The sequence below is a fragment of the Acomys minous genome, assembly GCF_964271855.1.
Source record: "Acomys minous genome assembly, chromosome: 2".
NCBI classification, from domain to species: Eukaryota; Metazoa; Chordata; class Mammalia; order Rodentia; family Muridae; genus Acomys; species Acomys minous.
This window is the reverse complement of record NC_140484.1, coordinates 57,694,907-57,709,475: the sequence shown is the minus strand read 5'-3', so window position 1 is coordinate 57,709,475 and position 14,569 is coordinate 57,694,907. Positions and strand designations below refer to the sequence as shown.

The 14,569-nt window shown below is 47.5% G+C and overlaps 1 protein-coding gene across 2 annotated transcripts in view; it reads left to right on the top strand.

Annotated features, from left to right (window-relative positions):
• AP2A2 (adaptor related protein complex 2 subunit alpha 2) overlaps positions 1-14,569 on the top strand; it is a 69,810-nt gene that overhangs the window by 15,425 nt on the left and 39,816 nt on the right. For both annotated transcript variants that reach the window (XM_084771849.1, XM_084771848.1), the window contains exon 2: positions 10,003-10,071. In XM_084771849.1, the coding sequence (XP_084627975.1) occupies positions 10,003-10,071 (69 nt within the window). The remainder of the gene's footprint in view (positions 1-10,002; positions 10,072-14,569) is intronic.

Here is a 14,569-nt window from a genome sequence, read left to right as displayed (position 1 = left end):
TACGCGTAGCCTCTACTGGCCTGGAACACTCTATATAGACCAGGTTAGCCTTACACAGAGATTGCTTGTTCTACCTCCTTAGTGCTTGGATTAAAGGCATGGGCCCATACCTGGCCTGGATCTACCATGACACTATTCTCCCTTGTCACTTTCCATCCTGAATGATACATCAGGGAGCCAGGCTCTTGTCAGATGTTTGATCTCTTGACTATGGATGCCCCTGCCTTTTTCTTTCTTCCCTTAGATAGGGTTTCTAGTGTAGCCCTGGCTGTCTTGGAACTCACTCTGTAGACCAGGTTGGCCTTCAACTCAGAGACCCGCCTGCCTCTGCCTCTGCTGGGCCTCTGTCTCCATGGGCTCTGGGGCTGTGTCTCCACAGCCTCAGCTTTTAAAATGGTTTGAAATAGAGACTGGAGAGATTGATCAGTGGACACAGTGCTTGCTGCTTTTGCGGAGGACCAGAGAGAGTTCAGTTCCTAGTACTCACATTGGGTAGCTTCCTTGGCCTTTAATTTCAGCTCCAGGGAATCACACATCCTCTCCGGCCTCCGCAGGCACTCCCCTTCCCACACGTGTGCACATTCCTTCTCTTTCCCCTCCTTCTCTCACACACACTGTATGAAATAGTAGACTTGTTCTGCTGGTGGGTCCCCTGCTGGGCTGGCACATTCTGTCTCTGGTACCCCAGAGGGACCTGCTGTCATCTTTGTAGCACCACTGGTAATGTTTCTGAGTTATTGGTTTTAGGCAATTTGATTTATGATGTTAATGTTTCTTATCATTGGGATTTGAGTTTGTTTGGTTTTTGAGACAGGGTTTCTCTGTGTAGCCCTGGCTGTCCTGGACTCATTTTGTAGACTAAGCTGGCCTTGAACTCACAGAGATCCGCCTGCATCTGCCTTTGGAGTGCTGTGATCAAAGGCATGCGGCACCACACCTAGCTTGGGATTTGAGTTTTTTTAGACCAGTGACTTTATAGTTCTGAAATCTGCAAGACAGATTAGATAATCTACGAAGAAAGAGAAAAGGCTGGTTTTTGTCTCATTTTTTGGAGTGTTCAGTCTGAGTGGTTGGTTCTATTGTTTGTGGGCCTGTGGCATGGCAAGACTTCATGGAGGGAACCCATGGAGCAGCTAAGCACCAGGACGTGAAAGAGGTAGAAGAGAATGGGCCACAGTCCTTTAGGAGAGCAAGCCCCCATGACTCAGAGTCCTGCCCCGTGGCTCACTTCTTATAGGTTGCTTCCGGGACCTCCCGATACCTCCAAGCTGGGGAACAACCCTTTAATACATTGGTGTTTGGGGGACATCCCAGATTCAAACAACAACTGTAGTTTTCATCAATTTTGAAGCTTGTGTCTGCACTCTCAGCCACACTAGTCACCTGCTTGTCAGGCCCCATGAGGCTCCTCAGCCCTCATAGATGGTCTTTCTTTCTGTTTGCTCTGCTCCCAGTCGCTGGGACTGTCCTCCTAGCTGCTGATCTGCAGTGCTAGGTCCTGCTGACATGCTGGGCACCACGTGTGGTGCTTGACCCTCTTTCCCAGTGTTACCATCTGCCATTCATAGCCTGTGCCTGCTAGTTGAGTTTCTTGCTCCTTATAAGGTGGTTTCTATTATTATTATTTTGCCACGGGGCGACATTTTCCTGGGATTTAGACATTGGGAGTCCTACCTTGGTTTTGAATGGTCCTCTTGTCTATAAATACCACAGAGCTTTGTTCTGGGCTGAAGCCATCCATGTCTTTTGGGGACAGTTTGGTCTGGCAAGGAAGGACCAGAGTAGCCCCAGGCCTGGGGCTAATTTCATTCTTTTTCTTTTAAGAGTCTTGTAGGCCAGGCTGACCTCCAACTTAAACTGTATGCTTACTGTGTAGTGGAAGCCAGACTTGAGTTTGTGGTCTCCCTGCCTCCACTTACTGAGTGCTGGATTTACACACGTGTGCCACAGTGCCTGGCCTGCATCCCTCCTTCGAGGCAGGGTCCTTCTCCAGCAGCAGGCCACATTGGGCTTCTTGCAGCCGAGAGGTTTCCTATTAACTAGGTCTATGCCTGTCAAGTCAACGATCTTCCCATAGAGTCCCTGTCCTTGGCAGGAAGGAGACGGAGCTTAAAGGCTCCATGGTCTTAGATCTTTAAGTCTGGGCCCTGCTTATGGCCAGTACGTTTGGGGAGGTATTTGTTACAAAAGAGAGAGGTGTTTAGAGAAGAGGGCTGGGCTGGAGGTAAGAACACAGGATACTGTTACAGGTGACACTTAAAGCTAGAGCAGGGAGCTTGCTGAGTGAGGCCATGAAAGTCAGGCTGAGGAGGAGAGATGGACACATCCCTCTGGCCACCCTAGTTTACAGCTGACTGTGTGTTTTCCTACTTGGTTGAGCAACTGAGGCAGGTGCTGTGGCCCAGATTCAGAGCAAGCTACAGACTGCAGCGCACACCCTCTTTTGAGGCTGTCCTAGAGAATCATAGACCAAGGAGGAAAGATGCTCTGGTGGGGTGGCTCAAGGGATGAGAACAGTTGGCTTAACCCCTCCAAGGGTTTTACTCCTAAGGAGCAACAAGGATGGGTGGTGACTGCAGAGGTATGAGATGGGTTGGCTTCCTGTCATTTCATGACAGGTCCACTTACAACCAACCATAGCACACTCAAACACCACTTAGTAAAGAGCTTGTCACACAAGTGTGAAGTGAAAGCCTTAGTTCAACTCCAGCACTCACATAAAAAGCTGTGTAGAGCTTCCCAGCGCTAGAGAAGCAAAGGTAAGCAGATCTCTGAGTTCCAGGCAACTGAGTCTACATAGTGAGTTCTAGGCCAGCCAGGGCTACGTAGGGAGACTGTGTTTCAAAACAGCCCCCTTGTGTTGGAGAGATAGCTCTAGCAGTTAAGAGCACTGACTTCTTTTCCAGAGGACCTAGGTTCAATTCTCAGCACCCACATGGTAGCTCACAACTGTCTGTAACTCCTGTTCCAGGGCATCCAACACCCTCACACAGACATATGTGCAGGCAAAACACCAATGGACACGAACTAAAAAACAAACCTCTCCCCACAACCAACCAAACTAAAAATTGCACATGGTGTTGTTCTCTTTTGGGGGGCAGGCAAGGTCTCAATATGTAGAACAGGTTATCCTCAAATGTATAGAAATGTTTACCTCAGCTTTCTGAGTTCTGGAATTAAAGGCGTGCATCAACCATGCCTGGTTGTGGCGCACACTTTTAAAACCAACACTGGGATGATGCAGAATTTCTGGGACTGGCTAACTAACTAGTCTCATCTACTTGGTGAATTCTAGGTTTGGTGACAAAACAAAACAAGCAACTCTCCCATAAAACAAACAAAACAAACAAGGTGAGGCAGGAGATGGTGGCTCGTGCCTTTAATCCCAGCATGGGAGGGAGAGGCAAGTGGATCTCTACAGAGGGAGTCTGTCTTAGTTAGGGTTTTATTGCTGTGAAGAGACACTTAGGCCACTCTTACAAAGGAAAACATTAGTTGAGGCGGCTTACAATTCAGAGGTTTAGTCCGTCGTTGCCATGGAGGAAGACATAGGAGCTGAGGGCTCTGCATCTTGATCTGTAGACAGCAGGAGCCTGAGTCACACTGGGCTTAGCTTGAGCGTATGAGACCTCAGAGCCCGCCCCACAGTGACATACTTCTTCCAACAATGTCACACCTGCTCCAACAAGATCATGCCTCCTGTCAGTGTCACTCCCCATGGGCGAGGCATTTCATGGTCTGTTGGGGCCATTCCTATTCAAACCACCACAGGGTTCTAGAACAGTCTAGGCTACACAGAGAAGCCTTGCATGTAAGGCAAGGTGGGTGGTGCCTGAGGAATGATCCTTAGCTTCTGCAGCACACACAGGCAGGTGCTTTCCCATAGAGATCTGTACACATATACAGACATGAAAGAGAACAAAAGAGCAGACCCTAGTCACTATGGCTCACAACTTACCTGAGTGGATCTGGGGTAAATTCTCTTACTTCCCAAGCTATGAGCTGAGTGTGGCTCCTGTGAATGGGCTCACGTTGTCTCCTTGACTGGCTGTTAGTCTAGGGTGGGGAAATACAGTGAGGATGGTGTCTTAGTGTTAAGTATGGTCACCACATGACCAGGACTTCTCTGGGAGGTATGTGTCTAAGAAAGGAAATATACACACAGAAACTTGCATGTGACTGTTCCTAGTGATGTTCTGTTGGTTTGTTCCTTCATTTGTTTTCACACAGACAGGGTCTCACTGTGTAGCCTAGGCTGGCCTGTGGAATGTTAGTTTATTAAGTTTAAATTTTTTCAGACAGGGTTTCCCTGTGTGGCCTTGGCAGTTCTGGACTCACTTTGTAGATCAGGCTGGCCTCTAACTCCCAGAGATCCTCCTGCCTCTACCTTCTGAGTGCTGGGATTAAAGGCACGTGCCATCACCACCAGGCTAAATTTTTCTGGCCAAGTTTTTATTTATTTATTTTTATTTTTATTTTTTATTATTTTGGTTTTTCGAGACAGGGTTTCTCTATGTTATCTTAGCTGTCCTGGACTCGCTTTGTAGACCAGGCTGGCCTCAAACTCAAGAGATCCGCCTGACTGTCTCCCAAGCACTGGGATCAAAGGCGTGCGCCACCACCCCCCGGCTCACTCTCAATCTTAAGAGACTTCATCAATGTGGACAGTATAAAGACAGAGTTTTATTGTACATGTCAAAGCTCACAGTTTTGATCTCTCTCTGTCTCTGTCTCTCTTTCTGTAAGGTCTCACTGCGTTCTACAGGTTGGCCATGAACTTGTGATCCTCCTACTCTAGCCTCTGGAATGCTAGGATTAGAGGTGCCTACCAACACGTCCAGCCTAGGCAGGTGTTTTGTAATCTAGGCTGTTCCCTGCCATCAGGGGTGAGTTTGGTCCATGGAGAAGAAATGATTAGCTAGTCTGCTGAGGAATGAGCTTCCTCCCAGGCACTCAACCCCAGCCTGTCCCTGTTCTGTGCATTCTTTGAGACCCACTGAGGCAAATTATAGCTTGCCTCTGGCTAGTGTCTGCAGCTAGTCTGGGTCACTTATTAGCCAGTGACATTCTGAAGTCCATGCTGAAATTGCTGCTGTATTTCAGAGAGAGTAAAGGTAGCTAAGAGCAGAATCCCACAGCTTAGACTGTCTGGCAGGCTTGTTTACACAGGCCAGTTAGTTACTCAAGTTGGTGGTTAGCCTTTCAAAATTGATTTCTAAAGTTAGAATAGGTCAGTAATCCCTTTTCTTGCCTATAGCTAATTAAAAAAAAAAAATTCCCCCCTGACTGGTCTGGAGCTCTCTATGTAGATCAGGCTGACTTCAATGACTTCAAACTCAGAGGCATCTGCCTGCCTGTCTCTGCCTTCCGAGTTCTGGAATTAAAGGCATAAGTCACCACATCTAGCCCCAAAGCTAATTCTTTGTTATAAGAGATTTTTGTTTGTTTGTTGGTCTGTTTTGTTTTTTCTAGACCTGTTCTTAGCAGGCCCTCTGCCTAAGTGTTAGAAGTGTGGCATTAGTAAGGAGCACGGGCCCGGTGCTATTGTTATATATGATACAGATGCCTCCTGTAAAACATCTGCCCTCCACATCCTGTGTATCAGTTCATCTGGTGGGATTTCTCCTATGACGTTCCCAGAGTTCGACATTTGGTGACCCCTGAGAAGTGAGTGAAAGTAACAGCGTGTGGAGGGCAGTGTTCCGTCCTCATGCTGCCTAGCCCTCACAGTGTCTTAGCGTCTGTGGTGCTGTCTTCTCTATCAGGCTTAGAGCCATTACAGCCGAGGGACATGAGCCCATTTGGAGCAGCAGTGTCAGGGGCCGTGTGTACCTGCTCAGCTCATGGTTGCTCATGTGGGAGCCATTCAACAGGTAGACCAGCTCTGCTCTCACTGAAGGCCTCCTCTCCATCTCCTGCTGCCCCCCAGTCTGCCAGTGCCGGGGTGCAGCAGACATTGCCTACACTTTTTATCAGGGAACACAGACATGGCCTCACTTTCTGGTGGACGAGGCAGTGTGGCTGCAGCCAGACAGGGATGGGTGCCTGAGGACAGGAGGATACTGGGGGCTTATCTGAGCTGCCCCAGGGGTGTGTTGGCAGTATTCCTCTCAAGGAATAGGGTCATTCCTTTTCTGTGGGGAAGCCATGGTCAGATGGATTGAAGGACCCAGATGAAGGCAGGGCTGTCCTCACGTCTACCATGGGGAGTGCCTTGAGCAGACCCGGGTGACTGGAGGACTGAGGGCAATGCTATGATGGTGAAGCTGAAATGGCCTGGCCAGGGCCTCATAGAGCAGAGGCAGGGTAGGTCAGAAACACAGGAGAGGCCAGGTCCACTAAGGGTGTGCCTGAGACCTCCACCTAGGCTCCAGTGCTTCTCTGCTCAGGGACCAACTCCACTGACCTCTTCTTTCAGGCTGGCACTGCTTCTGGGCTGTGGGTCGACAGGTCTGCCTTTCCACTGGGCACCACCACTGTGTCAGGAGACTGTTAGGCTTTCTGAGTGATCACTCCCCTACAGCTAGGTGCCACTACTCTGGTGAAGGCCAAGCCACTGCCTCCTCCTTGTCCTGCTGTGCTCCTGTGGAAGGTGTGTCTGACAGGTGCACATTGTTTACATTGCCTAAACACAACATTTCTGTGCTTCTTCATGCCCTCCTCTTGCACACTCACCCTCCTGTACACTTAAGACTGTCCCTGGAATGCTCAGGCCCACTTTTGCAATCATTCCTGCTCTTCTGCACACTCATGCATGTGCCTCATGTTCATGTGTTGATGTTTTCTGTGGCTCTTCACGTGACTCTGGACGTCTGAGGTTCATGACCCTCAGAGAAGAAGGCATCAGACCACATGATAGCTGATTGTGAGCCACCATGTGCTTGCTGGGAATTGAGCTCAGGACCTCTGGAAAAGCAGTCAGTGCTCTTAACCTCTGAGCCATCTCTCCAGCCCCTTTTTAATTATTTTATTTTATTTGTGACAGGGACTGTTCGCTACCCTGGAGTTGGCTGAGTAAGCTAGACTGGTTGGCTGCTCATCCTTAGGAATCTCTCCTTTTCCCAGATCTGGGATGACAAGCCTGTGCCACCACACCTGGCTTTTTCCTGTAGCTTCTGTGGATGGAGCGCAGGTCTTTATGCTCACACTTTACCTACTGAGTCACCTCCCCAGGCAGTAGCAGGTCGGTTTTTTGTTTTTGTGTTGTGCCCTTTTAAATTTATTGGCACTCTTTTTTTTTTAAATTTAGTTTTTCGAGACAGGCTTTCTCTGTGCTATCTAGGCTGTCCTGGATTCGCTTTGTAGACCAGGCTGGCCTCGAACTCACAATGATCTGCCTGCCTCTGCCTCCCGAGTGCTGGGATTACAGGCATGTGCCACCACGCCTGGCTACTGGCACTCTATTTAAAATTTTTTTTTCATTTTATCTTTCATGTTTATAGGTGTTCAGCTTGAATGCATAGCTGTGCACCATGTACATGCAGGGCTCGCAGAGGCCAGAAGAGGGTGTTAGATGCCCTGGAACTGGAGTGACAGCTGTTTGTGAGCTGTCATGGGGTGCTGGGAGTTGAACCTAGGTCCTCTGGAAAAAGCAGTCAGTGCCCTTAAACATCTCTCCAGCCCCCTTTTCATATTTGTGGTGCTAGAGATGGAACTCAGGATCTCACCATGCCAGGCAAATCTCTCCCTCTTACTCATCTTCCTGCCTCAGTCTCCTGAGTGCTGAGGTAATAGATGGCCATTGCCACCCTAGCCTTCCCACTCTTTCTGTCTGGCTGTCTTTCTTGGAGCAGTCTTGTTGCATAGTACATACAGGCTGCTGTGGAACTCACCATGTAGACCAGGTCGGCCTTAGACCTTTGTGGTCTTTGTACTTCAGCCTTCCTAGTGCTGGGATTATAGGTATGCGCCATACACTGGGTTTTGTTCTAAATTAATTTTTAAAAATTACGTTGTATTTATTTATTTATTTACAAATAACACTGTACTTGTGGATGCTAGAGGACAACTATGGGATTAATTGGGTTCTGGGCTGAGTTGATCGGATTTGGTAGGGACGCCTTTACTCACGGCATTATCTGACCAGCCACGGTTGGTCCTCCAGGCTGCCCTTGAACCTATAACAGCCATCTTGTCTTACTTTTTGTGTGTGTGGTGCTTAGAATTGAACCCCAGGCCTTGTCAACTCCAGGCAGACAATCTATACCTCCTCAGCCCTGTTGTTTTTCTTAAGATTGTTCCTTACTGTCTGATTTTTTGTTAGCCACTATCTTGAGATTTTAAGTTTTTTTTTTTTGAAGGAGTAGTTTAAAAAAAAAATTTAAATAACACATTTAGAATCTCTAATTGTACATCTAACTTAAAGGATGATTATATTACATTACTGAAAAGCAGGCTTACACAGAACGATCAATTATAGATAATATCAGAAAGAATTTTTTAAAAAGGTTTTTTGAGAGAGGGCTTCTCTGTGTAGCCTTGGCTGTCTTGGACTCACTTTGTAGACCAGGCTGGCCTCGAATTCACAGAGATCCACCTGACTCTGCCTCCCAAGTGCTGGGATTAAAGTCATGTGCCACTACACCCCATTAGAAAGAAATTTATATGTATTCTGATAGAAGTACCCTTTCCTTTATTATAAAAAAAATGAGAGCCAGGTGTGGTGGCTGTCGGATAAGGCTAAGAAGAGGCTTGTCATGGGGTTCCAGGCTGGTCGAGGCCACATTCTTTGTCAGACCTTGTCTCAAAAGTGGGGTGTGGGCAGGGCACCAAAAGCAAAAAACAAAAAAACAAAACAAACCCAAAAAACAAAACAAAACAAAAAACCAATATATGAAAGAAATACTTTGCAAGTAAAAACTGGTTTACTTTACATATGCAAAACACAAAATAATTTAAGCAGATCCTTTCATTTTTTAAAGAAAATTGTTTTTCACTTTTTATTCATGGACAAAAATTTAATTCTCTTCCAAAAAAACCAAAGCCTCTCATGCTCCTCTCCAAGCTATGTAGCAGGCGAATTGCTTCTGGGTAAAAAGTAGGTTCACAAATGCACTTCATATTCTTTACCCTTCTTGCTTTAAACTTCTCTGCTGAAGTGAAACTATAAGATGCAGTTTACAGCCCTGGAGGAGGAGCTGCCTGAATGCCCACTGCGCCAGCCATTCCGCACAGGTGGGCCTGTATCCGTCACCACAGGAACTGACAGCCATAGCCTCAAGTGACAGCCGTGTGTTTCTAGAGCCTCCCTCCTAAGGCTGGGCCTCTGCTGGGAACACCCTGATATCTCTTTAGAGCAGGATGTGGCAGAGCCTGGTGCTTGAAGGAGATGTGGAGATGAGGTCCCTGCTAGGGTTGAGATGGCCATGTCCTGCCAAGCCTCGCCTGTTATTCCCTCCCCATCTCCCCTCCAGACAGGGTTTCTCTCTGTAGCCTTGGCTGTCTTGGACTCACTCTGTAGACCAGGCTGGCCTCGAACTCACAGAGATTCACCTGGCTCTGCTTCCCAAGTGCTGGGATTAAAGGTGTGCACTACCACGTCCCTGGCCTTTTATTCTTAACTCTTGTTAATTCATTCTTTCTTTCTTTCTTTCTTTCTTTCTTTCTTTCTTTCTTTCTTTCTTTCTTTCTTTCTTTCTTTCTTTCTGCTTATGTTGTAGCCCTTGCTGACCTCCAGCTCACAGCAATCCTGCCTCAGCCTTGTGAACACTGGATGTGACTACCCTAGGCCAGTCAACTAGGGTTTTGCCTTCTACTGCTGGGCGGTTTACTTCTTTCGTTGGTTTTGCCTCCTGTCTTCAGGTTGTGAGGCTGAGTGAAGACCCCAGGGCTTCATCTGTGCTTGTGTCCCATGTAGTTTGACATCCAGGTGGCTCATAGCTCCCTCCCTGCCAAGAGCACTGAAAACCCTGAGTCTGGCATTAGTTTTCAGTGTGGGTCTCAGCAGCAGTGAGGGCTTCTTTAGAGGCAATAAAACAGCGTGTTTATGTTCTTTCTTCCTAGGTAAAAGTAAAGAAGCCGAGATAAAGAGGATAAACAAGGAACTGGCAAATATTAGATCAAAATTTAAAGGTAAGTGGTACCCTTCTCTACAACATAGTAAGGGCCTTGTGGTGATCTTTAATCTTCAGTTTCAACCTAATGCCATCTCTGTGGGAGGAATTGTCTAGACTAGGTTCGTTGAAGTAGGAAGGCTCCCTAAATGTGTGCAGCACCATCCCGGGGGCTGCGGGTGGGTGTGGTGGTCCAGGACTGAATTAAAGGGAGGAAGTGAGCTGAGTGTACCACTCCAGCCCAGGGATGCTCCCAACTCAGCCATAGTGAGCTGTGCTCATTAGCAACTGCGCACAGATGAGCGCCACTTAGGCCTGTCTGTGGCTTCATCTTTTTGTTGTTGCTGGTTTTTGACTGGATGCAGTGTGACCAGCCACCCCAAGTTCCTACAGCTGACTTCTTCACTGTGATGGGCACCCTTGACCTGTGAGCCAGAATTAGCCCTCCCTTCAGCTGCTTTTGTTAGGTGCTTCTGCCACAACTACCAGAAAAGTAATGAATGCAGAAACAGTCTTTAACATTTTTTAAGCTCCAAAACCAAAAAAAACAGTCTTTAAAGATTTTTTTTTAAACTCCTAAAACACATCAAGTTCTTAGTATAGTAAATCCAGTCATCGAGCCAGGCACAGTGGCGCACGTCTGTAATCCCTGTCTGGAAACCCTCCCCCCAAATACAGCCAAGGAGGGATCCAGCTAGTGAGCACAGACGGTGTTGAATTTGTTGGTCAGCCCTTTCCTAGCTTTGTCTGCGATCTTTTCCTAGGGGTTAAAATAACACCGACCTGGTGTCTCTCTCTCTCTCTCTCTCTCTCTCTCTCTCTCTCTCTCTCTCTCTCTCTCTCTCTGTGTGTGTGTGTGTGTGTAGTTTTTGAGAAGGGTCTCTCTGTGTGGCCTTGGCTGTCCTGGACTCACTCTGTAGATCAGGTTGGCCTTGAACTCACAGATCCACCTGCCTCTACCTCCCAAGTGCTGGGATCACAGGTGTCCGCCACCACTCCTGGCTTGACCTGGTGTCTTGTCTGGAAAATGCTGCCCATCACTATGTTGAGGTGGAGCTGCCTTGACAGGCCAGGGACTCCTGGGTGCTGATGTCTGTTAAATAAACAGAACGCCTTTGCTGGTTGTTTGTCTTTTTTTTTTTTTTTAAATGAGCAACCCAGTATATCTGCCCTGTCAGTTGAAGACTGGGCTGCTTCGGCTATAAAGGCATGTGCTTCGCAAAGCACCCGTATCTTGAAACATTGCGTAGCGAAGGCTTAGTGTCCTGTATGCTGCAGGAACTGTGAGAACAGCTGGGATTTCCTGGAAATGACAAGGAGAGAAGCTGGGATTGCACCCCAAAGAGGCGCACAGCCATTAAGAGTTAGCCTTGTGGTCTTCTGGGGTTTCAGGATGGGTAACTCAGGTGCCTTGAAAGTAGATTTCCTGGATGGTCAGGCAGTTTGAAAACTAGTGGAATTTAAATTATTACTTGTCAGAGTATTTGCTGTTGAGTTGGCAGAAAGTTAAATTAGGGTATTTTAAACAGGCCTCTGAAAAAGTTGGGCAGTGGCTGCTCATGCCTTTATCCCAGCACTTGGGAGGCAGAGGTAGGTGGATCTCTGTGAGTTTGAGGCCAGCCTGTCTACACAACCAGGGCTACACAGAGAAACCCTGTCTCGCACCCCTCTCAAAAAAAAAAAAAAGGCCCCTGAAAGCCCTGGCACTGTATATATCTGTCCAGTGAGTATTTTGGGAGTCTGTCACTCAGTGCTTTGTGAGTAAGTAAGCACTCACTGCTTCCTTCTCCGAAGGCTGGGAGTGCTAATAGTTTGTTCTCCAGAGGCTGACCCCATTATGGGGTTGCAGTGCCAACGACTTACAGAGGATACCAGTGCACTAGGACAGAGGAGGCCGTGCGTAGAGAAACAATAGTCACTTGTAACCCATTGGGAGATTCAGGCCTGCTGTGGGGCCTTATGCCACCCCTGCTCAGGCGTAGGCAGAGCTGAGCAGAGTTGGACACAGCCACCTTTCCAGCTCTCACATGCTGGGAGCTTTGGGCCCTCACTGTGAAGGGCCCATGTCTGCTATTGTAACTGTGTTATATGAGGAAACCCATACTGATCATTTGATAAAAGGTAAGCACCTAATATATTTTAATCCATATGATTAATACAGCATTTCAAAGAAGGATTAAATTTGAATGTTGAAATAAGAAAAATTATTATTTTATCCTCTGTATATGGGTGTTTTGCCTGCATGTATGCTTGTGTACCATATGTATGCCTGATGGCTGCAGAGGGCATCAGGCCCCCTGGAACTCTAGTTACAGATGGTTGTGAGCTGCCGTGTGGGTGCTGGGAGTTAAACTTTGGTCCTCTGGTAGAAAAGAGGAGGTTCTCTTAACCACTGAGATATCTTTTTTTTTTTTCTTCCCCAACATGGGGTTTCTCTGTGTAGCCTTGACTGTCCTGGACTCTCTTTATAGACCAGGCTGACCTCAAACTCACAAAGATCTGCCTGTATCTGTCTCCCGAGTGCTGGGATTAAAGGCTTGGGCCACCACCACTCAGCTCTTGGAGACATCTTTTCAGTCCTAATTGTTGATTAAAAAAAAAAATGTATAAGTTAAAAATTAAGAACTGTGGGGCTCTAGAGATGTCTTATTGGTTAAGGGCTCTTCCCTAGCCTGATAACCATCCTTAGAAACAACATTGTAGGGGAGAGAACTGATTTCTGAAACATGACCTCTGACCTCCGCCTGTGCACCCTGGCATGTACGCTCTCCTCATGTGTACATAAACACAAAATTAACAAATGTTACACAAAGAAAAAGGTTCATACTCTGCCTGGGGATGTAGCTTACTGCTAAAGTATACCCCTGACAAATACAGAGCCCTAGATTTGATTCTCAGCACCTCCTGCCCCCCACCCCCGAATCAAGGGATGTGTTAAATTAGATACTCTACAAACATCTCTCTGAAGGTTGCCGAACTAGGAAGTCTTGTGAAGCTGAGCTGTTCTGTGCAGGAAGGAAGCCCCCCTGTGCCCTGGCCAGGGCCATCTCCAAGGAGTGCAACAGTAACAGGAAGTCTGTCATCTGTTCTTGGTGAACTTGTGGCTCAGGTGCCTGCTCTGGTTAGAGAGTCCAGTTGGCTCAGGTCTGCACTGCCTGGAAGACTGAAGTAGAAGGTACCTCCAGAGTCCAAGACCAGCTCTGCCACTGGTGTCACATGGAGAGTAGACAATGTTCAAGACCCCCCAAGAGCATCAGAGTGCCATGAAAAAAAGAAACATTCCCAAGCTACCCAGGAGAAGGCTTTGGCTTGTGAGGCCCAGAGCAACACTGTCTGTGCCTTTACCTTTACTGTTCTGAGAAAGGCAATCTAGATGGAGCTGTGTTGGTGGCCCTAAGGACCATAGAGCCATGACCATTACTTGGAATGTTGCCTTCCAAGAAAAGCACTTTGGCTTGTCAGCTGAGGGTGGGCAGGCTATGCAGACATCTGGTAGGCAGAGGGACCCGTAGGACATGGCTCCTTCATACCAGGAAATACCTGGTTCAGAATGTCAGGAACCCCTGTGAAGAAGGATAAAAGCCAAAGTCCGGGGGTCACTGGATTGGAGCCCCTCTTCTACATCACACCAAAATCACCCTACAGCTCTGAGGACTGGGCTTCCACACTGTAGCTGCGCTTTCTTGGTACATGACATTGCCAACAACCTCACTCTTAGACCTGGGTTGAGGTGAAGAGCAACAGTCCTTCTGTCAGGAAAGTACTATCTCCCTAACCTTGACTGCAGTTGGTTTAAATAGTGTTATAGTGCGTGGTCAGATCAAGGGTGCAGAGAAACAAGATCCTGTGAACCGGAGCCCACAGAGGCCCAGGAGATAGAATCCTGAGCACTTTTAAGCCAGGCTCATGTTACAGTGAACTGGGTTTACAGCATCTACAGGTGTAAAAGTAGGAAAGTTAGAAAGTGTCTGAAGTGAGAACAGACTTTAAAATAAGACCAGTTGGGGGAACTTAAATGAAACTACAGTAGATGGCTGAGGTGATTAGGAGTAATTGAAGAGAACTTTGCTTTTCTGAAACGTTGGCCAGATGAAAACTAGCTCAGAGGGAGGGAAAGAAGGTGGATAGATAGTGAGAGGGCAGAGACTAGAGTTGAGGCCTGGAGGAAAGATGGGGCGTGTGTATAGGTGGGCTCTGGAGAACTAAGAATCTGGAACAAAGGCAGAGTACGATGTTAGTATCCTGTGTGTAGTTACAAAGATAGGTGCTCTGAGCAGTGAGGGGCAGAGGGCCAGTCTCCACAGCAGCTGCCCAAGGCTTGTGAACAGGAACAGCAGGGAGCAGGAAGAAGGATACAAAGTCCAGATACTGAGGAAGTCTGCTCTAGGGGTGACTCTTGGGGAAATGTCTTATTAAAAAACATGGAATAAGGCTCAAGGAAAAAAGAGAATTAAACAACCATGGGGAAGGGACAGGGAGGGAGGGTGAGCGTGAGTGTGATCTCTTACGTACAAAAG